A 27148-nucleotide genomic window follows, 5' to 3' on the forward strand; every position below is an offset into this window, starting at 1 on the left:
TCCCATTGCAAAAAAACATTTCACGTTTAGCACACAAAGTAACCGGTGACCTAAAGTTTAAAGTGGAACTGACAGCATTTCAACTACTTTGCAGATATGAAATGGACATCAGTCAAAAATATACAATTTCCAGTTCATGCTACAAAACAAACTTCATAAGAGGTTTTAAAAATAGGTTATATTTGACTCAATGTTCCATTCCGTACACTAAGGCATTGTTGGCAGAATAGATGAATGCAGTTCAATGCATGATTTAATATAATTCACCAATACATTTCTTGGTAGTCCAAAGAATAATGCTATCAGGTTGTAAATCACAGCTGGCCTGGTACATTGTTTGCTGCCTCCATTCCGCATGCACTGTTTCATTTTCAATGACTCAAAATTCTGGACAAAAACGGACGAATGTAACTAAGGCTGGGAATGTCAATACAATCAAACTAGCAAGAGCAATGATCACAAGTCAGTCATAACGTGGCTAATAGGCTATCATATCTATTTATGTAGCAAGCTAAAAGCACAGAGCCTAACGTTAGCTAGCTAGCTGCTAGGAGGATGTCATGTCATGCCATTGGAGGAGTGGGTAAGTGACTGACTTTTCCCCCTCATCGTTTTTCGGTGGCCATTCACAGCTAGAGATGCAGGTGTTATTTGGTCAACTATTGATATCCAGTTAGCATATCTCTTCCGTTAGCAAATTCATTCTGGCTATCTACTCTGATTTTAGAGCACTCTCGTCTGAGTGTGCCAGAGTGCAGAACAACTGATTAATTGCCTCTGCCCACTCCTTCTCACCCCTCTCCTGCCACTGGCGCGTGTATTCCTCCCTGGTGAGGCATGTGGCGACCACAGGGAGTCTTCTGTATCGGTCCAGCCGATACTTCAGGACAGTAAGGATGTGCCCCATGTCCTTCGCTATCAGCCCCTCCTCTATTAGGGGGTGCTCTTCTAGAGCTAGGGATGGGACTGGAACAGGGGCTGGGACTGGAGCAGGGGCTGAGGGTCCTCCTGTGGTCACTGGGGAGGAGGTGCTGATGGACGGCACAGTGCTGTTGGTTCCAGGAGAGGCGGTGGTGGGACCCGAAAGGGACTGAGACGGTATTAAACGGGACCCTTCAATGGCTGAAGGGTCAAAAGGGAAGAGGCCACACTTCTTAAACCCTTCCACGACATAGCGCATGTCCTTGCATCGCTGTTACGGGTAGCGGAATACTCTGGCAAATTCTGATTTGTTTACCATGTAGGAGTGGTCAAAATGGCTAAGGTCTTCAGCTACTTTGGAGAACTCAGCCTTTAAAGGGCCAAAGTATGCCACGTCCAGCGGCTGCAGGACATGGGTGCAGTGTGGTGGAAGACAAAGAAGTATAACCCCTTCTCTTAGTGCCACCGCGAGCACCTCCGGATCCATGTGGCTCTTGTGCCCATCGAAGAGGAGAAGGAGGGCGCTCCTTCACTGCATGCTTAATGAAGTGCTGAAACCACTTCCTGAACAGGTCCCCGTCAATGTAGCCACTGTTTGACCGTCCATACATGGGTTGGGGTGGGCCTCCCAGTGTGTAGTGGCCACCGGGGAAACACTTGGGGTAGATGATAAATGGGGGGGATGTCCTCCCCAGCTGCGTTGAAGCATGCCAGCACTGTGATGTGCTCCTTGGTCCCCGGAGCCTGCTGGTACACGTGTTTTGCGCCCCGGGGAGCCAGCACTTTGTGCCTGCTCTGGTCGCTACGAAACCCAGACTCATCGCAGTTATAGATTTGTCTGGGTTTCTCCCTCAACACACTCTCCTCCAAGTGCTTCTCATAAGAAGTGAAGAAGGTGTCCATCGTCGGATGTGTGGCACACACAGCTCTCCCCCTGTCCAGGGTGTCCGGCCTCCTCATGCTCAGGTCCTTGTGCCTCCTCCTGAACATTTCCCACCACCTCTTCCCCAGTGGTGGGATTGTTTCCCCTGGGTGCCGAAACCTACAATAGAATAGAATATATAATTGTCCATCCAGGATGAAAATATTTGTTTTGGCATCACCATACACATCCACATTTACATCACACACATTGAGAACAGTCAATCTACATACATAAACACATTAAACACCAAATACCTGCGTATTTTGTCGTCGTATTTCATCAGCCTCTGTCTGGTGAAGGGGAACCTATGGCTGGCACAGTAGATACAGTACTGCACCAGATAATTTTCATCTTCTGGTGCAAGCAATGTGGGTGGTCCACTGCGACAACCATGGGTCACCCGGCCGCTCAGCCTGTCTGCCAGGGTCTGCCGAGGTACACCATGCACCTTGGTAGATAAGAAAATAAAACTGTTACTAGCAGATAAAATTCACATACACATGGTAATCTCCTAAAAACAAAAGATGCCTAACCTTGGCAGCCTGGCGGATAGCCATCCCTGCCCCGCAGTCCTCCATGGCATGGAACATGTCCACCTCACTCCACTGCTTCCTCTTGACTTTCTCCATGCTGTGGTGTTAATACATGTAGCTAAATAACTTTGCATACTATACACATTTTAGAATGATAACTCAATCTGAATATGTATAAACATTTACATTTCAAAGCTAAGGCATTGAAAGGTGATGAAAGTTTTCACAATAACTGAAAGTGTACCCACGCTTTTTGTTTGATGTTATCTGTAATGAAAATTAGTGTCCCAATTAGTTTAATATTGATGCATACATTGTAACATTTGACTAAATACTGCCTCTATGTAGCTGTTGTAAGATTAAACATAGCCAACAGTGATAGGTGTCAAAAAGTTCATGTTTCAAAGTTCCAAATACATTTTTGCAGGACTCCAATTTTGATACTGTAAAGCTTGACAACGTTCAGCTGTTTTCGTGATATGTATTATCTAACGCTTACAATTTCTTTCCTTTTTGCTTACTTAGCAGTTCTATCAACATTTAGCAACTAAGCTAGCAACATTAGAAAATCCGTTAGCTATATTTCAGAGGTAAAAAGTTGGATATTAAATGAGGTGTGGTCTGTCGCGCAGTCGAATTTTACAATATGCAGCGTGTTCCACAAAATGTGTACATATATAACGTTTTTGAAAACTCTCAAAACCTAACTTAACTTACATAAATTGCACTGAAAATCGGTAGTCAGCTAGCTAGAAGGGTGTCGTTAGTCGCAAAACTTACCGTTATTTTCCAGTCCATTTAAATGTTGAGCTCGAGGTGATTTAGTCCTCCAACCGCTAGAGAGTGTCCGAAGTTAGAGTCCGATGTTGGGGGAAAATTAGCTACTATAGAATTCTTTACAAATGCCTTAGTAAATGTAATTCCCAAACATTCTAAGAATTATGACCATATCTAAGTGGTCTCTTTAGGCTATAACAAATGTGCATTGTCATGCAGTGACACAATGATAATGCAAATAATGAATGATTACCTAGTTGAGCTAAATTGTTTCACTTCTTGCTGTAGGCCTACATCATCCTCTGCCTGTATCCCTACCTGTAGCCTACCTGCCTCTGCAATAATGCATTTCCACCTCTCACTCTATCAGTCTTGCTTGTTCATCTTCCTGAATTACAATTTGATATTCTAACAGATCAATCTAGCTGGCAAACCGTCATTAAATATTGCTAAGTTATTTATCTATAGTGTGGGTATAATGAGCACCCAGATACTGCTTCGGCAACACAATAATATCAGACAGAGACAAGCTGGCCGAGGAAAAACTGTCGCTGGCTGCCTCTGCGTTGGCTACTGTTGCAATATTAATATTCTCGGAGCAGTCTTGTTGATACAATGTTCCAATATTCTCAGAAACACCTTGTTGATGCAATGCTTCAATATTCGCAGAATGTTTCCCTTCCCTGGCGAATAATGCAGACAGGCAAATACAAAAATGAGCTGGGCGCACACATTACAAGGAACATCTCTGAATGCAGAGCAACACTTTTGATGGTAAGTACACAATACATTGACACTGTCATTGTCACGATCGTCATACATAGAGGAGGACCAAGGCGCAGCGTTGAAGGTGAACATATCTTTTATTTCACTGATCACACGATCAAAACGATAACGTGACGTCTACGGTTTAACACAAACCGAAATGAACAAGAAACCACAAACACAACGTGAAAGACAGATAGTTAAATATGGCTCCCAATCAGAGACAACGAGCCAACAGCTGACACTCGTTACCTCTGATTGGGAGTCACTCAAACAAAGAAATACAATAACCTAGACCCACAACAAAACATAGAAACTAACACCCTGGCTCAACATACGAGAGTCCCCCGAGCCAGGGCGTGACAGTCATAGTACACTGTATGCGCGTTCCACAAGGGTGACTTCATATAGCCTATAGCAGGGGGTCTGCAACCTTTTTCATATGAATGACAATATACAATTGATCCTACAATTTCTCAGGATCTGCGTGCCAGTTATTGTTTTTCATATAAGCATTGTAGGCTACTCAACTGTTCCCACAAACTGAATAGCCTAATTCTAGCTGGCTACTAGACAGAGAAGCTGTTCCACAAGTAGGCTAAATGAGTCAATGTAGCCTATGTATGATGAGGTTGAGTAGTACATTCCACAGACCGTTAAACCTCATTTAAACCTAATATTTTTTTTCTTCAAAGTTTTTTTTATTTGGCATTTTTTATGATTATACAGATAAGACAGAACAGGTAGAGGGCAGAACACACATGGATCCCCTACCAAATCAAATCAAACCCACCCCAACCCCCCCATGCTCTAACAGATGCTCTAACAGAGCCCCACCCCAAAACCAGACTTAAAGCAGGCATGATATTCAATGAGTAATATAATCAAATAGTTTGAAACAAATCAAATACATTATAAAACAAAAAGTTAAAAAATAGTAAAAATAATGATACAAATTCTAATTTGGATTGATTTATGGAGTTGTGAAATTAGCTGGGTCCATGTCTTCTACAAAGGATAGGAAAGGTTGCCAGATATTATAAAATGTAATTGCAGATCCATGGAGTAACATATTTTCTCTAGCTTGAGATGTTGCATAACTTCCTTTATCCAATGGTTAAAAGTAGGAGGAAACCGATCCTTCCAGTTAAATAGTATAAGACGTCTAGCTAGAAGAGTAGTAAATGGCAGCATGTTGCCCATAGAACTGTTTAGAGCGGCCTCCCGTGGTGCCCCTCTGAATAATGCAATAAAGGCAGAAGGATATAAACCTAATATTGAGGTGATAATGTCTGGTGGTCATTTTTGTCTGTTTTTGCTGTTCTCCAAATCGCATTTTATTGTTTTAAAAGTGTGTAGAAGGACAGTAAATGAGCTTCAACTGGTGGGTGTCTATCTACACCCCCCACTTTGCCATACCCTAGGTTTAGCTGAACTGATGCCACTACTAACCCCCCCATGCCGGTACTGTTGGTGAAACCATACAGGAGAGGAAGTACAGAACCAACGACGCTAGACGGAGAGGAATATGTTTAAGCAAAAGGCAGTTTATTAAACAACAGAGATAGCTGGTACTGCTCAAGCTACATGCATGGACCCATTCAGTTGCCTCTTATCGAGACAGTTGAAAAGGGATCAAAAACAGAGTTTTCAGCATTACTTTATACAATGCAACACAAAGGAAGGGGTCCTTCTTCTAGTCCCTTGATTGGTTCCCGAAGCGTAGGAGGCGGGTCTGCTCTGTCCAGAGTAGAAGCCCCATTTTGTGCACGGCAGAGTCCTCTGCCCTAGGCACCGACCAGTAGAAAGATGTGCAGTTTGTGTGTGTGCGTAACTCGTGAGGCATGAGGATGAGTGTGCGTATGCATGGAGATGTGTGTGTGAATGTGTGTATGTTCTCAAAGGAAAGTCTCGTGGGGAGCAACCAGATTGTGGCCTGTGGCGTGGGTGTTGTCCTTGAGAAGATATTGGCTCTGTCCATTGTTCTTGCATAGGAACAGCATTGATTGAAAACAAGCTCCTAACATTAAAATGGGTCATGCACAATATTTTAGTCAGACCAAGCTATAACATTTTAATATTTACTACGACAAATCCCCCTCTTCACGTCTCCCCAGAGACGTGACCAAGTAACAGTAAAGAAGGAAAACTTGAGACGTGACACAAGCTAACAGTGTAATTGGCAAAATAGGGAAAACTTTATCAGAAGATAAAGTTTTACATTCCCCCTCTTCACGTCTCACAAGAGACGTGACAAAAAGCTTAAATGCTGCAATTGGCAAAATAGGGAAAACTTTATCAGAAGATAAAGTTTTACATTCCCCCTCTTCACGTCTCACAAGAGACGTGACAAAAAGCTTAAATGCTATTCATCATCCAGATATCCTTGGTCAGCATCGTCAATAGCAAGCAAAGGAAACATCTGACCGTTATCTGCAGGATTTGGATCAATAGCGGTGGTTATAATCCTGGTTGTCAGCGTCCGTATGCATGGAATGCAACAGCATCCACAAAGCACTAGAATTGCAGCAAAAACAGAGATGGATACAAGTATAGAAGAAACAAGCGTTTTATATTTACCAAACGCATCCATCCAAGAGTCCCACATTGAAGTATCCACCCCTGAGTGGCTCTTCATTTTACCATTAAGAGTTCGTAACCCTTCCAGGGCAATTATCAAACTGCCATCTGTGGCTGTATTGTTGGGAATAAAGGTACAACATTGTTCACCAAACATAGCACATACTCCTCCTTTTTCAGCCAGGAGCATGTCGACAGCAATACGATTTTGGAAAGCCATGAGAGAGGTTGCAGCCAACTGGCCATGCACCGCCTCAAAACCTTGTTGTGTCCAATTGCCTAATTTTTAACATTAATGTATGCAGTTAATTCTATCGACGTTTTTATTAATAGTACAACAGTCAGCACCCAAAAGGACGAGCCCCCAAAAACTGTACTCCATGTACCCATGTTCAAGGACAGTTTCACAGACAACAAAGAGAGAGTGTTCTTATCAGCCTGTTATGTGAAACAATCCATATCAGTACAGTGCTCCTCATTAATGCATTCCTTCCAAGCTATTCATCACATACAGATCCAAAAAATAAAACCCAACAATTTTATGGTGTCACTCTAAACAGAGTATAATCACCCTTAAGAATAACAGGATATGGAAATTAAATCACAACATTTAATGTTAATAAAAAATAAAAACAATAATTTTAACCCTCTATTCCTCCCCTACACCTAACATGTACTGAGTTGGCTACCAGCCACCCAGGAATCCTTTACCTTCACATCAGGAAGAATAAACAATCACAGTGGTTAGTAAAAACATAAGGTAATAAATGAGCAAGAACTGAAAATAAATGCGTGTATGTATTTTACTAGGCAAAACATGGATCATCCAGCTTGGTCTCAGAGTCAGTAGCAGAGTCACCTGCATCATCCTGGGCCGGTAACAACAGCATCATACCTGACGCCTGCACCACTCCTACCACTGACCTCCTGAGACAGGGGACGATGCAAGCAGCACAACACATTAACAGCAAAAACACAATTACTAGGGTCAGAAATCCAGTAACCACCATAGAAGAGTACTCACCAAACCAGTCACTCAGCCAGGAAATAAGGCAACATCCACAAAGAACAAGTATACCCATAGAGGCCATAACTTCACCCAGAATAGTCACAACAATAGTTTTCCATTTACCAAATATGTTATCAAACCAACCGTTTATGGAGCTATCAATACCAGAGTTCTCAACCAGTTCGTTCGCCAGCGTGGTGATGGTCACTCAAGCGCTTTGGTCACAGGCCCGTCCGGTGCTATATTGTTGGAGATGAAAGTACAGCACATATATCCAAACAGAACACAAACCCCGTCCCGCTCAGCCAAAAGCATATCTAAAGCTATTCTATTCTGCCATGTCATTAAGCTAGTTGCCACTGTCTGCTCAGCTAATCCCTTTATTGCATCACGAGTGTGGTTTATAAATATTTTGCTGGTTATATTAAATATAATTTATCCAATCTACATTTTTATTAATTGTTGACCACCAGAAAATACTTGATTCAAACCCAGCTGCGATCTGATTGTGGATCCCATCAATATATATCCTTTCATCAAAGGATCCCGGGAGGAGGTCCTACTTTCCATGTGACAACTCACCAGTCTCTGACACGTTTGATTGTTTGCGTATGTAGGTGAGTTCACAATCAGTTATCACCACACAACCATCAGATGTCAGCACGGGCCTGGTTTTGGCTCCCTCTGGCTGCAACAAAGAGGAGAGATTAGTAATGGTCTCTTTAGGTGTGACATTCTCTGTGTGGGAGCAGGAGCTAAGATGCCCTACCCTGTATCCTATCCTTACTAGTCCTAGAAAAACAATAATAAGAATCCCCTGAGACTTCAAACGGAGGCAACCCAGGTCGGGATGACTTTGTTATCGGGGGAAACAGATAGTGCAAGTTACCATAAGACTCTTTCACCACATTCCCAGGTGGCTTGCATGGAGGAAAAACCTGACAGAGAGTTAAAGCCTGTCAAGGGGAACGGAGTAGTTGTTATCCCTGGTTTGGCTGTCCTACAGGCAAAACAGTCCTCTTTAGACATAGTTTTTTTTTCCCGTATACTGAATCCATTCCAACCACAGGTTAAGATTTCTATACCCCGTTTCCACCTGTACTACTTCCTCCAGGTCCATAGTTTTGCACTATCTTTATCACAGCCCCGGTCTCACTACCTCCCTCAGAGAGGTTTACTCTAGAATTTCCCCTTTCCCTACGTCTAGCTGTCTCCTATGCCTTTTCAACTTGTGTTAGGTTAACTACCACTTCTGGCTGAAACAGGAGGGTCCGTGTGTGTTAGGAATATGGCCCCCACAATCAGACAGCTACCTACCGTCGGGAGACCTGTGAATCCCCACCCTTGCCCTGAGAACATGTCAGATGCCAGAGGCCAACCCATTGCTTTACCTTCTATCGAACTCACACAGGGATGATCAGACAGGGTAAGGGAATCTTCGTTAAGGAGGCAACCCCCGAGCCCTAGTGGTAATCGGATCTTTCTCCTAACTCTGTGTTTGTTCGTCAGGTGTAGCTGATTTTGCCTTTTTACAGTGTGTGACATGGACCCAGATGGATCTCTCAGCTATTCTGCTGGCAAAGGCAGTACTTGGTAGGGCCCTTCCCGCCAGGCCTGATTCAGTCTCCTGGTTAGATAGAGTGGGTCACCTTCTCCTTTAGTTCACCTGTGGGGCACAAAACCTCTGACATACAGCTGTGGTTAATAAACTATCATACATGTTTTTTTTTTTTTTTTAAGTATTTTGTCCTCTCCTTCGTATATATTTAATATTTAATCCAACCATCCCCCTCTTTGACACATGATTTGGCCATGTGTCAATATTACCACCTACCTAAACAATCACTTTAGTTAATATTGGTATTTCATTATCCAATTGACTCTAAGACCTATCACCCTTGACCTGCTGAAAACCCTCCAAAATTGAAACAACAAGGCTTTATAAACATCATACTAGGTGTGTTGTTTTCTATTTGAAAACCCCAATTAAAAAACAACAACCAAACAGCCAGGTCATGAGGACTCCTGATTTCTCTCTTCCCCTTCTGCCTACAGTTTCTTAACTGGTGCCCTTTCCTTGCAGTAACTACACGGTTCCTCACATTCTCTAGCAAAATGTCCCGTTTTGTCACAATTGTAACACTTCCACTCACTCCTGTCTCCACTATTACTATTTCCTTCTTGTCTGTCTTTGCTACCGTAACCTCTCTTCTCTCCTAGGTATTGACTAATAGTCTCACTGTCTCTAATTCAACACAAAACCCCATCATCCAATAAATTTTCATACCCATTACTGTCAATGCCAAATTAGGTTTCTCTGTTCCTGTTGAAGTGCTAAGTCAATAGTAGCCAATTCAAACACCTCACAATTTGGATCAAAGGGTTCCTTAGTCTTCCCCCCACTAGAGTCTACTATTTCTCCCTCAAGGACTAGTCACGCCTTATCTTCCTCTTTCTCACACTCAAAGCTGGGGGATGGACTTCTCTCTCCTCTCTCCTGTCAGACTTTCTCTCATGATGGATTGCATGTTTTTCTGAGGCTTATTACACAATTCAGTTATTTTCCCAACATACTCTCCGTAATCGGCCCATGGCAAAAGTGTCCTATGGGCATCCCCTGAAACCCACTGCCCTCTAACGGCAGCCCAAACCTTACTATTCCTGTTTTGGGGTGGGTCATTCTTTCTACCGCTCTGGCCACGTCCTCTGTGTTCATGGCCTGTCTGCTAAATGGCATATTATTATTATTACTGTATACATCTAAGGTTGCTTGGGCCCCTTTCATTCCCCGCCAATAGATTAGGTAAGGCTGTCAGTGGGTACTGGCCCCCTCAACTCTCTCTCTCTCTCTCTCACTGCTTATTTCTCCTTTACACACCTTATGTATCTGTTTAAGCATGGATTCGAGTTTATCTCCGTCCAGACGTCCCTCAAAACCATACCTCTCCCTCCACCTGGTTATATAATGGAGATTTCTTCTATCCCTGGATTCCATTTTAATTACATCAAGCATTTCTCGTCCCCAGTAAATTCTGGGACCTCTTGTGAGGATTTGCCCCCCCCCCATGGTTGGTACTGTTAAAAATCCCTTAGCCACCTCTTCTATATTATAAGTCAATTTAACAAGTAATTCTAAATAGCTTCACACAACACGGGGCGGCAGGTAGCTTAGTGGTTAAGAGCATTGTGCCAGTAACCGAAAGGTCGCTGGTTCTAATCCCCGAGCTGACTAGGTGAAAAATCTGCCGATGTGCCCTTGAGCAAGGCACTTAACCCTAATTGTTCCTGTAAGTCGCTCTGGATAAGAGCGTCTGCTAAATGACTCAAATGTAATGTAAAAGAACAACACCTCATAAGGAGTGCCCAGCAGGAGTCCAATTCCTATCAGAAAACATACATACATCATTCAGACACTCCCAATCTCTCCCAGGGGGAAAAAGTTATCCTTCTCCCTGAGTGAGATTGTTGTTCCCATAAGGGTTTCTTCATTGTGTTGTCAGGATTGGTTCTCGCTGCTCAAATCAGCTCTTACTTCAGACAATGGTCTGGAAGGAGTGGGGGCTGGAGTGCAATGTGTTAGATGGTGTCAGGGTGCTCCTGATTTACCTCTGACCTGGACTGAGTGTGAAGTAACCTCCTTCACTTCGTACGGTCCAGTCCACCTGGGTTCCAGCCACTTTCTCTTGTGGACTTTAACCCTCACCCCGTCTCCCACGTTTACCTTCAGTGTCAGCGTACTTCCCGACAGCTCCCCCTCTTGGGCCTTCTGCGCCTGAGAAGAGAGTGCTGCAGAAAATTCCGTCAATTTCTTCACATAATCAGTCATTTCTATCTGTTGTACATCAAGGGCGGGCATATGACCTCCCTCCCTTGGTGGACCTGGCATTACTCTCCCTGTCATTCGTTGTTCTATGTATTCATTGAATTTGGGTATGGTTATGTTTGGTCCTGCCATCTTGCTTTCTCTATCTTGGATGTATTATCGGTATCAAATACAGACTTATCTCATGTATGACACCCTCGCATATAAAGAGGCTAATTTATATAATTTGTAATGCAATTATTATCATAAGAATCAGAATTCCAGTCACATATACCAATGCAGTAATCTCTACACACAGCACACACCACGCTTTAGTTATCTCACGCTTGTTCTAGAATCATGCACAACTTCAATATCAGTCTCCCCAGTCCCCGGTTCCTGAAACCCTAGGTCAAATTCACTCAATTCCACAGATTGGTGTTCGGTCTCATAAGTCTCACTATAACTTCCCATCATCCATTACACGTTATAATACATAAAAACACAGACACGTTAAAATATAAACACAGCAAAACAAAACTGCCAATTAGAATACAATACCTTAAAAAATTTAGGTTACCAGAGCGTCCTAAAACATAGTCTCAGTTCAACTGCCACCCTTCACACAACCTTATACTTATGTGAAGTCACAGAAGCAACTGGATCCCTATCAAAGGATTTTCTTTAGACAACTCAATCACTAGGAAAGACTTAATCTCAGCTTAATTGTACCTTTCACACAACCATTTATATGGAACGTTTTAAGTGTGAAATCACAGAGATAACTGGCATCCCCGGGAATTTAATACCTCTGGTCAATTTTCGGTGATTCTCCCCCACCTAATGTCTAGAATTCTGCCACAGTTAAACTTCTACCTCCTCGCAACCTATAGGGTAGGACCTCCCCTAATAGGATTTATGCAAAAGGTCTCAGTTCAAACTGGGTCCCTTTAGGAATCTAGTTGTGGGTCAAATCTTATCCACCAATGCGTCAATCCGTAGTTCGACACATTCTGGATACGTTTATCTTTATTCCTTATTCCTTATTCCTTATTCCTTAATTCCTTAGTATAAAACACAGTACCAGATATCTCATGTATGCCTTAATTCATTAGGATGGAAAATTATTTAACAAGTATTCATACTCACGCTCAGTACTACTGATCATAATTTGGTATTGGTCTATAATACAATATGCAAGATTTCGTTTTAACAGGCTCTGCATACCTTTTTAGAAGAGCGCGCTCTGATCAGGTTCCTGAGCCAAGACGAATAGTTGATTTCTCCAGGATTTTCAGGTCACTCTTCCGTCTGTTTTTAGATCGATGATTTGCCTTTTCCTCTCGCACCAACTTTTAGATCGAATTAAAAACCATCCTCTGCTACCATTTTTGTTGGTGAAACCATACAGGAGAGGAAGTACAGAACCAACGACGCTAGACGGAGAGGAATATGTTTAAGCAAAAGGCAGTTTATTAAACAACAGAGATAGCTGGTACTGCTCAAGCTACATGCATGGACCCATTCAGTTGCCTCTTATCGAGACAGTTGAAAAGGGATCAAAAACAGAGTTTTCAGCATTACTTTATACAATGCAACACAAAGGAAGGGGTCCTTCTTCTAGTCCCTTGATTGGTTCCCGAAGCGTAGGAGGCGGGTCTGCTCTGTCCAGAGTAGAAGCCCCATTTTGTGCACGGCAGAGTCCTCTGCCCTAGGCACCGACCAGTAGAAAGATGTGCAGTTTGTGTGTGTGCGTAACTCGTGAGGCATGAGGATGAGTGTGCGTATGCATGGAGATGTGTGTGTGAATGTGTGTATGTTCTCAAAGGAAAGTCTCGTGGGGAGCAACCAGATTGTGGCCTGTGGCGTGGGTGTTGTCCTTGAGAAGATATTGGCTCTGTCCATTGTTCTTGCATAGGAACAGCATTGATTGAAAACAAGCTCCTAACATTAAAATGGGTCATGCACAAGATTTTAGTCAGACCAAGCTATAACATTTTAATATTTACTACGACAGTACATAGTATGCACATTTACATCACAATTTGGCACAGTGCATTATTTCGGACAGTTTTATAACCTTTATCAAAACAGAAAAAAGCTATGTCACTGATCTTAATGTGATCTTCCTGATTGAAGCTTGCTCTGCCCCCTCTATGATGTCCCACCAATGAAGTGATGTGATTTTGATCATGTGGTTTCTCTGCAAGGGCTTTATAGTTTAGATTTTCTCGTCAGACCAATAAATAAACGGTCAGGATTAAGCCGTCCTAATTTATATGTCCCACTCTTTCTGAATTCTAATTTTCCTTACATTTGAAACTTGTTTTATTGAGTTTTTACCTGAAATTGCAGTAACTGCCTGTTACATTCTGAAATTGTCACAGTTTAGCTGCCGGCTGTGCCACATAAAACTATGTGCGGTAACCTAACCTAGACTAGGTTACACCACCTTCTGTTTAATGAGGGGAAGGACCTCAACTTTAAGGCCTAGAATGTTCCCTGCACAGCATGGGCGGATTGGCCATCTGGCAATTCTGTCAAATGCCAGAAGGGCCGGACCATCTTTTAATGGGGGTGGGCTGGTTGAAATTTACAAAACAAAACAAAACAAATTATATATAAAATTACAATAATGGACTTTTGCGCTATTTCTCTGTTGTCGGCCCCCCTAACAAGATGTATCATGTATTACAATAAAGGGGACTGTCTATTTAGGGCCTGTCTGTGTGTTTTATTTTAATTGTTTTATCATTTTTATTCGCCTCTGAATCTCAATCTCTTCAGCCCAGCTAGTTGGTTATGAGCTGTAGTAACAAGTGACTCTGGTGTCGGATTACATTACATAGCCACCACCACTGAAGGCTGGTAAGTCCTGCCTATCTCCTGCTTATTTCCTTCACTGAAAGGCCCGTCACTACTTGGCAGAAAGATTAACATATGCAAATGGCGCTGTCAAACGAAGCACAAAGCTGGAAATCTATCCGCATCCACATAAACTAGTCCCGGCATTGTTCTTTGACAAACACAGAAGGTTGTATATGAATTCTATAGAAGAAAACAGAGAGAGCGAGGGTGAGAGAGAGACTGCCAGTTCCTAAATGTAGCCATTGGCTGTGTTATACAGCCAAAACATGAAGGAACTGGCAGTCTCTCCCTCTCCTTCTCTCACTCTGTTTTCTTCTATTGAATTATATGTAGCCTAATATGTAAACACTTAGCTAAGTGGGTAGGGGGGAACACTTGACATGCACTAATTCAAAGTATGTAGTTAGCCTGTTAGGTATTGTAAAACTGGTTGTATGGATCCTGGATGCTGATTGGATGAGCAGCGTTACAAGATGTGTAGTATTGGCCGTTACAGACATACCTATGCCTGTTAACAGTTCCATCTGAAAGTTATCACTGCGCCTCCATAAGAACATCATGTTCATGTTGCTGTCCAAATCATCTCTTATATTTATCTCAACTTACATTTACATTTTAGTCATTTAGTAGACGCTCTTATCCAGAGCGACTTACAGTTAGTGAGTGCATACATTTTCATACTGGCCCCCTGTGGGAATCGAACCCACAACCCTGGCGTTGCAAGCGCCATGCTCTACTTGTACATTATTTCCCCTTGCTTCCAGTCTAGCATTTAGTTTGGTACAGCAGGGTTTAATATATGTAAGAAAGCCTGTCCCCTTACTGACCAATTTATTTAAAAAACAGAAATATCACATTTACATAAGTATTCAGACCCTTTACTCAGTACTTTGTTGAAGCACCTTTGGCAGCGATTACAGCTTCGAGTCTTCTTGGGTATGATGCTACAAGCTTGGCACACCTGTATTTGGGGAGTTTTTCAAATTCTTCTCTACATATCCTTTCAAGCTCTGTCAGGTTGGAAGGGGAGTGTCGCTGCACAGCTATTTTCAGGTCTCTCCAGAGATGTTAGATTGCGTTCAAGTCCGGGCTCTGGCTGGGCCACTCAAGGACATTCAGAGACTTGTCCCAATGCCACTCCTGCGTTGTCTTGGCTGTGTGGTTAGGGTCGTTGTCCTGTTGGAAGGTGAACCTTCGATTCAGTCTGAAGTCCTGAGCGCTCTGGAGTAGGTTTTCATCAAGGATCTCTCTGTACTTTGCTCCGTTCATCTTCCCCTCGATCCTGACTAGTCTCCCAGTCCCTGCCGCTGAAAAACATCCCCACAGCATGACGCTGCCACCACCGTGCTTCACAGTAGGGATGGTGCCAAGTTTCCTCCAGACGTGACGCTTGGCATTCAGGCCAAAGACTTCAATCTTGGTTTCATCAGACCAGAGAATCTTGTTTCTCATGATCTGAGTCCTTCAGGTCCCTTTTGGCAAACTCCAAGCGGGCTGTCATGTGCCTTTTACTGAGGAGTGGCTTCCATCTGGCCACTCTACCATAAAGGCCTGATTGGTGGAGTGCTGCAGAGATGGTTGTCCTTCTGGAAGGTTCTCCCATCTCCACAGAGGAACTCTGGAGCTCTGTCAGAGTGGCCATCGGGTTCTTGGTCACCTCCCTGATCAAGGCCCTTCTCCCCTGATTGCTCAGTTTGACCGGGCGGCCAGCTCTAGGACGAGTCTAGGTGGTTCCAAACTTCTTCCATTTAAGAATGATGGAGGCCACAGTGTTCTTGGGAAGCTTCAATGCTGCAGAATGTTTTTGTACACTTTCCCAGATCTGTGCCTCGACACAATCCTGACTCTGAGCTCTACGGACAATTCCTTCGACCTCTTTGCTTGGTTTTTGCACTGACATGCACTCAATTTCGAGTCTCATAGCAAAGGGTCTGAATACTTGTGTAAATAAGGTATTTATGTTTGTAATTTGTAATACATTTGCAAAAAAAATGTTTAACCTGTTTTCACTTTGTCGTTATGGGGTATTGTGTGTAGATTGCTGAGGATTTTTATTTATTTAATCCATTTTAGAATAAGGCTGTAACTGAATATTCTTTGGAAGAAGTCAAGGGGTCTGAATACTTTCCGAATGCACTGTATATACAAAAGTATGTGGACACCCCCGTGCACAAAGCAAGGTCCATACAGAAATGGTTTGTCGAGATCAGTGTGGAAGAACTTCACTGGCCTGCACAGAGCCCTGACCTCAACCCCATCGAACACCTTTGGTATGAATTGGAACGCCGACTGCGAGCCAGGCTTAATCGCCCAAAATCAGTGCCCGACCTCACTCATGCTCTTGTGGCTGAATGGAAGCAAGTCCCTGCAGCAATGTTCCAACATCTAGTGGAAAGCCTTCCCAAAAGAGTGGATGCTGTTATAGCAGCAAAGGGGGGACCACTCCATATTAATGCCCATGATTTGGAATGAGATGTTCGACGAGCAGGTGTCCACATACTTTTACTTTTGGTAATGTAGTGTATATCTATTTGCTTTTACATTAGGCTATAGCCAACAAATAGCAGAGATATCCTTCAGCTATCCTTCAGCACCAGAAGTTGGTTCAACTTCTTTAACATCATTGTGAGATCCTGGTGCTGTCCTTTCAGCACCACGAAGGGCGCTTCAATCGATTAAAATGACATCTCATCAAGATCTGTTGCCTATGCCTAATAGTCATACTCATCTAGTAAAGTTAGATCAAAGCTGAATCAATGTCTTCAAGATCACATGATTAATTGCGTTTTACATAACAGAACCGAATATAATAGCATAGTAAGCCTATAACGTTACTGTTACACCAAGAACACTTCATTTCTAATGAGATTTTAGGATGGTTACCTGAAGCTGAATAGTCGTATTATTATTTTTTGTGTCAAAACTCAACAGAGTGTGCCACTAGGCAGGATATACAGTATGCTTTGATTGAAACAAAAATACAAAAAGGCTAATAGTTTGTTAACACCATCTGCTCCAATTCGCTCATGAAACAGTAAATGCATATTCCCGTGAAATATAACATATTTATACCATATGTTTGGGCAGAGGTTGCAATTGAAGGATGCATTGTATGCATATTCTACACTGAACAAAAATAGAAACGCAACATGCAACAATTTCAAAGATTTTACTGAGTTACAGTTCATATAAAGAAATCAGTCAATTGAAATAAATAAATTAGGCCCTAATCTATGGATTTCGTATAACTGGGAATACAGATAAGCATCGGTTGGTCACAGATACCTTTAAAAAAAGGTAGCGGCGTGGATCAGAAAACCAGTCAGTATCTGGTGTGACCACCATTTGCCTCATGCAGCGTCACATAGAGTTGATCAGGCTGTTGTTTGTGGCCTGTGGAATTATGTCCCCCTCCTCTTCAATGGCTGTGCGAAGTTGCTGTATATTGGCGGGAACTGGAACATGCTGTCATTCACGTCAATCCAGAGCATCCCAAACATGCTCAATGGGTGAATGTCTGGTCAGTATGCAGGCCATGGAAGAACTGGGAAATGTTTAGCTTCCAGGAATTGTGTACAGATCCTTGCGACAAGGGGCTGTGCATTATCATGCTGAAACATGAGGTAATGGTGGCGGATGAATGGCACAATAATGGCCTCAGATCTCATCACAGTATCTCTGTGCATTCAAATTGCCATCGATAAAATGCAATTGTGTTCGTTGTCCGTAGCTTAAGCCTGCCCATACCAAACCCCACCGCCACCATGGGGCACTCTGTTCACAACGTTGACATCAGCAAACCGCTCGCCCACACGACACTGTCTGCCATCTTCCCGATACAGCTGAAACCGGGAATCAACCGTGAAGAGCACACTTCTCCAGCGTTCCAGTGACCATTGAAGGTGAGTATTTGCCCACTGAAGTCAGTTACGACGCCAAACTGCAAGACCCTGGTGAGGACGACGAGCACGCAGATGAGCTTCCCTGAGACGGTTTCTGACAGTTTGTGCAGAAATTCTTCGGTTGTGCAAACCCACAGTTTCATCAGCTGTCCGGGGGGCTGGTCTCAGACAATCCTACAAGTGAAGAAGCCAGATGTGGATGTCCTGGGCTGGCGTGGTTACATGTGGTCTGCAGTTGTGAGGCCGGTTGGACGTACTGCCAAATTCTCTAAAACGACGTCAGAGGCGGTTTAAGGTAGAGAAATGAACATTCAATTATCTGGCAACAGCTCTGGTGGACATTCCTGCAGTCAGCATACCAATTGCACGCTTCCTCAAAACTTGAGACATCTGTGGTATTGTGTTGTGTGACAAAACTGCACATTATAGAGTGTCCTTTTTTTGTCCCCAGCACAAGGTGCACCTGTGTAATGATCATGCTGTTTAATTAGCTTCTTGATATGCCACACTTGTCAGGTGGATGGATTATTTTGGCAAAGGAGATATGCTCACTAACAGGGATGTAAACAAATTTGTGCAGAGAAATAAGAGAAATAAGCTTTTTGTGCGTATGAAACATTTCTGGGATCTTTTATTTCAGCTCATGAAACATGGGACCAACACTTTACATGTTGCTTTTATATTTTTGTTCAGTATATAATGATAGGCTTATTCAACTTTGATTAAGGAAATTTGTCATTAAAGAAAATGTGCGATCCCTCACCTAAAACAAAATTGAACTAAACCACTTTGTTACTTGTAAAAAACGACGTCTTCCGGACATAGTTACTGTATGTACAGATCTTTTGTTTCGTCTCATGGGTTTCATAACCACGTCTTTAAAAACAATTCAATAATGATGAGACGGAAGACAGAAATTCAGTACAAACATTTATATAGAATGTGATCATCTCAACACATACAACCCCCATGATGCTCTGCGGCACAATCCCAATTTAAATTTAGCTGAAACCTTCTATTCCTGTTAAGAGAATGAATGAGTCATGCTCACTGGGAATTAAATTAGACTATCAGAGATGCGATCTAAGATGCACCAACCCCATGAGAAAAGTGATACACTACCACCCTCTAGTGGTCATCTACCTCCATTTACAAAGGGAGGGGAGGGCTTCGGTGTATGCCACTTTGAAGTAAATAATAATGTTGTTTGTAAAGTTAACAGTATATTGGCAAAAAAACTGAAAAGAAAAACTGCTTTCAAAATGGTATTGTTTAATTCATTAAATTCATTCAACACTATGGTGATAAATGATGGTTACAATTTGTACAAGTCAGTACCATAGAACGATTATGCTAGCAAACAGAACTCCCAGTTTTTATTAATCTTCATTTGTACAAAATGTCTAAACAAAATCTATAAACCCTTGATTCCCCTAAGAAACTGCCAGATAGAGGCATATATACATTTATATACATTTCTTACAGCAAACTTCATAAAAATTAATATAAATCCAGTTTATTTATTTATACAAGTCACTTTTTAGTAAGTTGCACAATGCCTTTGAGAGCAGAGCTCCGTTGACTACACACCATGTTCAGTGTCTAATCAGCAGCTGAGATTCTGAAGCACATAAAGTGCTGTGTTGAGTGGTCCTTAAAACCCAGTGCAGTCCAAATTCAGATTTTTCCTGTGTTTTATATAATTATGTACAACAGCTGATGAAACGAACACAGTAAAAGTGTGAAAAAATTTGATCAGTGTTATTTCCTGATAGTTGCTGGTTGAAAATACAATCTAAACAGAACCTTCTAAATAAGCAGTTTTGCATGGGTGAGAGTTTCAGCTTTCTATGGTGACATCATGCAGTAAATTGGTTAAAAAAGTTCCAAACCTCTACCAATAACAGCTAGTTTTCCCCTCCCCACCCAGACCACTCCCAGACAGTCCTAGCAAAATTCTTGCTTGAGAGTGTTTTTTGCTAAAAAGCTATTTTTGCCCATTTTAATGGAAATCTATTACATTAAGGTACATAATTGTTACCCAGAAATGATTTGATATTGATATAAAATGGCTGCATTGGGCCTTTAACAACAAGCACCAGGTACCGTTCTGGTTCTGAAAGTGTGCTAGCTTAGCTACATGTGAAAACAACAGTATTCATTTCATCCTATAACAAACTCCAACTCAGTCAACAGCTCCAAATCACAATTTAATTTTAATCTGTCCATGACTGCACATGAACAGAAACAAATTCATATGGAGTTAATAAAGTGGAATGAAAACATTTAGTTAATGGTAAGAAAATCTATACACTACCATTACCACCCTCTACAGTAACTTGAAGTCAGTAGATGCCCCATAAACCATCCACTGACAATAAAGGCATCAGCATGCTTTAGTTTGGTTGGCAGCTAGCTGAAGTCGGCTAGGCGAACCGAATAAGTGTGCTCGCATACTCCCTTAAAAGACCTTCGCTTGAAAAACGAGAAAAAAGACTAAAGGATGAGTGCACATGATTACACTTAATGGTTGTAGAGTGGATCTGATCCCATCAGTGAAGCTTGAAAGTTATCTCTAAGATCAAGGGCCTCAGAGCACTGTTTGACAAGGATTTTCCTGCTTGGTGAGCTCATAACATTCATTTGACACATTTCTCTGACTGATGTGACTTGGCCTCCTCAGAGAGAGTGTTTTAGTCCCTAGACGTGTCCTCCTGATGGTAAACAATCTTCACTCCACACACCCTGCCCTGCGTTAACTCTGAGCCAGTCATCAATCAGCCAGTGAACCACATAACAGGTTCTGGTAGTATGGTAAAAACAGATGTGTACCCTGCATGTCCTGGTGTGTGCATTTGGGGTTTTTGTCCAGCTAGCTCAGGGTATCCAGTTCCCAAATGGCACAAGTTAGGTCTTTCTTCCCCACCCCTCATCCAGTGCAGCAGTCCAGACGGTGGTCGTGGAAGGTGGGCTTGGGGATCCAGAGGAACAAGTGTCTGTGCTAGGTGCTGTTGTCAGCCAGGCTGGGCTCCTCAGGAGGTGCTGGCGTTGGGGGTGTGGACTGGGATGGAGAGGAGCTGTCTTTAGGGGGGTGGAGTTGACACAGTCTCTGGTGCAGCTCTTCCAATTCGGCTGGCAGAGGGATGCCCATCTCCTGGTTGAGGCACAGGGCCTCGAAACAGTCCTCCAGCTTCTGGAAGGCAGGCCTGGGGAGGGGGGGAGACACAGGGGGGTTAGAGGTTACAACCAGGAATATAGCTAGGCAGGCAGGTCGGGATGAGGGAACATGAGGGAGCAATCTGGCTGTGAAGGCGTGTCCCTGGGAAGGCAGGCTGAGACAGATGCTATCTAAATCTGAGGGGTATTTGGTTTTTCCGCTGGCTTTTGTGGCTCTAGAGGGCAGAGAATAGCCTGTATATCGTCTCATGGGGAGGAGGGGGAGAACTTTCCCACATGTGGCCTTTCAGCTCAGTTACAAACACTGCGCTTTCTCTCCCACTGTGTTCTCCTTCTGTCTTGTTTCTTCCCTCATCAGATACTGTATTAAAAAATAGGCTCAACTCACCGGTTTTCAGGGATGAGGTCACAACAAGCCACAGCCAATGCGAAGAAAGCTTGTGGGCAGTCATCAGGGAGAAACTTCTCCATGAACTTGTCTACATTGAGGCCAAAGTCATAGGTCCTTGGAAGGCACTCTGGGTCGGCATTCACCTGCCCAATAATCTACAACAGAGAGAGTTAAGAATGGATCCACACTCCAGATTACAGTATCTGACTAACACTGTGGACAAATCAAACTGATTAAATGATACTGAAGCTATATTAGCCTAACTTTGAAGCACAAAATGTATTCATAATTTCAACATACAGCTCATAGCCTAATACGGTCAATATAAAAAGCAAGGCTTTAAAATTGCATTCTTACCTCACAAAGCACAATCCCAAAGGAGAAAATGTCCACCTTTTCATCATAGCGTTTACCTGAGGATGACAAAATGGAAAGTTAATTAACAGACCGGCATAGAATGAATAAAGATGTGTTGAAGTGAATGATCCGTGTGATCCACAGCTCCATGCTGGGTCCTCCTGCTCTGCTCACCGTTCAGCATCTCTGGAGCCATCCAGTAGGGGTTCCCCACCACAGTGTAGCGCTTCTTACGGTCAATGCGCCTGAACACTCTCTTCTTATTGGCCAGTTTCTCAGGGGGAGGGTGCTTGACCTTCTCCTCCACCATGAGCCGGGATAGGCCGAAGTCTGCCACCACCACTGTGTTGTCCTGAGGGAGGTCAGGGGTTAGAGGTCAAGAGCAATGTAATAATGGTAGGTGTTTTGTTCATACCTCAATCAATATGGGTCAAATAACAACAAAATATAAGATTGTTCCCAATGGATTTTGCTTGTTGTTTGTAAAGTCATTGACAAATCTAAAAAATCACAATGCAGTATGACCAGAAATGTGTATCAAATGTAAACAATGAGTGTTGTCTTCCTGTATATAATGACACTGAACTGAGACAATTATACAGATGTCACTACAATGGAAATAACAGACAAAACTCAATACACCTCATTGAGTGTTGCCATACAGTGAAAGATCTGTGAAGACCTACAGTGGGGAGAACAAGTATTTGATACACTGCCAATTTTGCAGGTTTTCCTACTTACAAAGCATGTAGAGGTCTGTAATTATTATCATAGGTACACTTCAACTATGAGAGATGGAATCTAAAACAAAAATCCAGAAAATCACATTGTATGATTTTTAAGTAATTAATTTGCATTTTATTGCATGACATAAGTATTTGATACATCAGAAAAGCAGAACTTAATATTTGGTGCATAAACCTTTGTTTGCAATTACAGAGATCATACGTTTCCTGTAGGTCTTGACCAGGTTTGCACACACTGCAGCAAGGATTTTGGCCCACTCCTCCATACAGACCTACTCCAGATCCTTCAGGTTTCGGGGCTGTCGCTGGGCAATATGGACTTTCAGCTCCCTCCAAAGATGTTCTATTGGGTTCAGGTCTGGAGACTGGCTAGGCCACTCCAGGACCTTGAGATGCTTCTTACGGAGCCACTCCTTAGTTGCCCTGGCTGTGTGTTTCGGGTCGTTGTCATGCTGGAAGACCCAGCCACGACCCATCTTCAATGCTCTTACTGAGGGAAGGAGGTTGTTGGCCAAGATCTCGCGATACATGGCCCCATCCATCCTCCCCTCAATACGGTGCAGTCGTCCTGTCCCCTTTGCAGAAAAGCATCCCCAAAGAATGATATTTCCACCTCTATGCTTCACGGTTGGGATGGTGTTCTTGGGGTTGTACTCATCCTTCTTCTTCCTCCAAACACGGCGAGTGGTTCTATTTTTGTCTCATCAGACCACATGACCTTCTCCCATTCCTCCTCTGGATCATCCAGATGGTCATTGGCAAACTTCAGATGGGCCTGGACATGCGCTGGCTTGAGCAGGGGGACCTTGCGTGCGCTGCAGGATTTTAATCCATGACGCCATAGTGTGTTACTAATGGTTTTCTTTGAGACTGTGGTCCCAGCTCTCTTCAGGTCATTGACCAGGTCCTGCCGTGTAGTTCTGGGCTGATCCCTCACCTTCCTCATGATCATAGATGCCCCACGAGGTGAGATCTTGCATGGAGCCCCAGACCGAGGGTGATTGACCGTCATCTTGAACTTCTTCCATTTTCTAATAATTGTGCCAACAGTTGTTGCCTTCTCACCAAGCTGCTTGCCTATTGTCCTGTAGCCCATCCCAGCCTTGTGCAGGTCTACAATTTTATCCCTAATGTCCTTACACAGCTCTCTGGTCTTGGCCATTGTGGAGAGGTTGGAGTCTGTTTGATTGAGTGTGTGGACAGGTGTCTTTTATACAGGTAACGAGTTCAAACAGGTGCAGTTAATACAGGTAATGAGTGGAGAACAGGAGGGCTTCTTAAAGAAAAACTAACAGGTCTGTGAGAGCCGGAATTCTTACTGGTTGGTAGGTGATCAAATACTTATGTCATGCAATAAAATGCAAATTAATTACTTAAAAATCATACATTGTGATTTTCTGGATTTTTGTTTTAGATTCCGTCTCTCACAGTTGAAGTGTACCTATGATAAAAATTACAGACCTCTACATGCTTTGTAAGTAGGAAAACCTGCAAAATCGGCAGTGTATCAAATACTTGTTCTCCCCACTGTATATAAGCCTGTACCTTACTACTTACACAACATGTTGTTACATTTGAGTCATTTAGCAGACGCTCTTATCCAGAGCGACTTACAGTTAGTGAGTGCATACATTTTCATACTGGCCCCCCGTGGGAAACGAACCCACAACCCTGGCGTTGCAAGCGCCATGCTCTACCAACTGAGCTACACGGGGCATCGTGTTGTAAATTGTGTTCTGCTGCTACAATAGAACATAGCTCTACCTGACCCTGGCCTGTACCGACAAGACTGCCATGGCTCAGTAACAGACTCCTGTCACAACAACAAAACATGCTCCAGGCTCATCTGAAACAATAACCAACAGTACCCAAGGTACATCTAGCTTTAACAGTTTAGGAGCCAAACACACTTTGGTATAAGAGAGAAACAATGACTTTATGATTAATTTGAAATAATGAGGCTGGAGTAGTATCTTTATGTGTTTCTGTATATGAATCAGGACAATTGAAAGGGATCTCTGCTCCTCTATATTCTCCTCTACCTATCCATCTCTGAGTTAGCATGCCATGTACAATTCAGAACAGGTCACCTACCAGTTTCACCAGGCAGTTGTGAGAGTTAAGATCTCTATGGATGATGCTCATTGAATGCAAGTAGGCCTGAAATAAAGAAAGATGATGAGTCAAACAAACCAATCATCCACAAGGGGAAGCAAACCCTCCATATTAGAGACAGAAACCTCATCATTTGACAATGTCTTAAGTGGGAAAATATAAATATGTTTTTGTTGCCCCACATAGTTGTGTTTCTGTGGTGGGACTGTGGAAAAGGAAAGGGAATCAGGATTACTGTCAGCATTGAGCTGGGCTCCAGGGAAATGTGCAGGCCTGCCACTCTGTTGGCTAAGAAATACAGTAAGGTCTCTGGAACATATGGCTAAGTCACTGCCCAGGCCCAACCACTCCTGTATGACCCATGAGCAAGGGCAATCCCTGCCTCAAGTAGGCAGATTTGAAAATATTGATGTCACAAATGTATCATTTGCATAGTTCTTTATTACATATGTAATTATTTGTCACATTTGACTGTGATAAATCTAGTAGTGATACTTTTTTCTCAGAGTGAGGTGGATATAGCATTTTGCAACAAAACATGATTATTTGTCTCTTAAATGAAACCGTCAAGTGCTAGATTTCAAACAAATACTGTGCCTTCAGAAAGTATTCACACCCCTTGACTTTTTCCACATTTTGTTGTGTTGCAGCCGGAATTTAAAATGTATTAAATTGAGATGTTGTGTCACTGGCCTACACACAAGACCCCATAATGTCATATGGAATTATGTTTATAGAAATGTTTTATTAATAAAAAATGAAAGCTAAAATGTCTCTAAGTATTCAACCCATTTGTTATGGCAAGCCTAGATAAGTTCAGGAGTACAAATTTGCTTAACAAGTCAAATAATAGTTGCGTGGACTCTATGTGCAACAAGTGTTTAACATGATTTTTGAATGACTACCTCATCTCTGTACCCCACACAATTATCTGTAAGGTCCCTCAGTCGAGCAGTGCATTTCAAATACGAGATTCAACCACAAAGACCAGGGAGGTTTTCCAATGCCTCGCAAAGAAGGGCACCTATTGGTAGATGGGTAATGATAAAAAAGCAGACATTGAATATCCCTTTGAGCATGGTGACGTTACTAATTACACTTTGGATGGTGTATCAATACACCCAGTCACTACAAAGATACAGGTGTCCTTCCCAACTCAGTTGTCGGAGAGGAAGGAAAGCGCTCAGGGATTTCACCATGAGGCCAATGGTGACTTTAAAACAGTTACAGAGTTTAATGACTGTGACAAGAGAAAACTGATTCTGGATCAACAACATTGTAGTTACTCCACAATACTAACCTAAAAGACAGAGTGAAAAGAAGGAAGCCTATAGAGCAGGGATCATCAACTAGATTCAGCCACGGGCCAATTTTTTTCTTGAGCGGATGGTCAAGGGGCTGGAACATAATGTGATTCTAAGTTGATTCTAACAGGGGTGTGAATACTTATGTAAATGAGATTTCTGTATTTAATTTACAATAAATTTGCTAACATTTCTAAAACATGTTTTCACTGTCAGTATGGGGTATTGTGGGTAGATTGGGGATAAAAATGTTTTATTGAATCCATTTTGAATTCAAGTTGTAACAACAAAATGTGGGGGGAAAAACACACCAATCTCTTTCATAAGATCTTTAAAACAATAAAAGCTAGTTTACCAACATTTCTGAAAATGGATACATAGCATTTTGGAAAAACGCTTCAGGTACTGTACCTTTAAATGCATTGTGTTAAACTACCACCATACATATTGGAGGCTAATCCATCTGAACAAAAAGCAGCCAGTGTCTATACAGTGTTTTACCGCCAATGGTAAATATCCCTGGAAGGGGCCAACTCACCATTCCAGAAGCAATACCTTTAGCGAAGCTGACCCTCTGCTCCCATGGAAACTGGTCCTGTAACAACCCAGAGAATAAATATATATATATTTAAATAGGTGGCCCCGACTATCCTTTATGGCTACACAAAATATTGTGGGAGTTCAAAAGAAAGTTATACAAAATCATATACTGTAATCCACGACTGAAACTCTAAAATCAAATGTTTTTGGAGCCTATGTTCATGTTTTTTCCAGGCCCCTATATTGCACAAAGAGGATGAGGAAGTGATTAGCTGTAAAAAAATAAATAAAAAAAATAATTAAAAAAAACGTGAAATCACCAAAAATGTGTCTTGTCCCTTCTATAACATGCTATTTACATAAATATTTAGATTTGGTTGTAAAAAATAACTTCTCCTTTAAAGAAAACACTAACAGTAGACCCAAGGCTACCAAA

General features: G+C 42.4%; 1 protein-coding gene across 1 annotated transcript in view; it reads right to left on the reverse strand.

Moving 5' to 3' along the window:
- Positions 1–19002: 19002 nt before the first annotated feature.
- LOC311141295 (LIM domain kinase 2-like) overlaps positions 19003–27148 on the reverse strand; it is a 39892-nt gene continuing 31746 nt past the window's right edge. The window contains exons 11-16 of the mRNA XM_084176587.1: positions 26711–26767; positions 24848–24913; positions 22182–22359; positions 22008–22063; positions 21648–21805; positions 19003–21288 (exon numbers count right to left, since the gene is read on the reverse strand). Coding sequence (XP_084032713.1) covers positions 21084–21288; positions 21648–21805; positions 22008–22063; positions 22182–22359; positions 24848–24913; positions 26711–26767 — 720 coding nt within the window. The 3' untranslated portion in view covers positions 19003–21083. The remainder of the gene's footprint in view (positions 21289–21647; positions 21806–22007; positions 22064–22181; positions 22360–24847; positions 24914–26710; positions 26768–27148) is intronic.

The sequence above is a fragment of the Coregonus lavaretus genome (assembly GCF_964263955.1).
Source record: "Coregonus lavaretus genome assembly, chromosome: 14".
NCBI lineage: Eukaryota > Metazoa > Chordata > Actinopteri > Salmoniformes > Salmonidae > Coregonus > Coregonus lavaretus.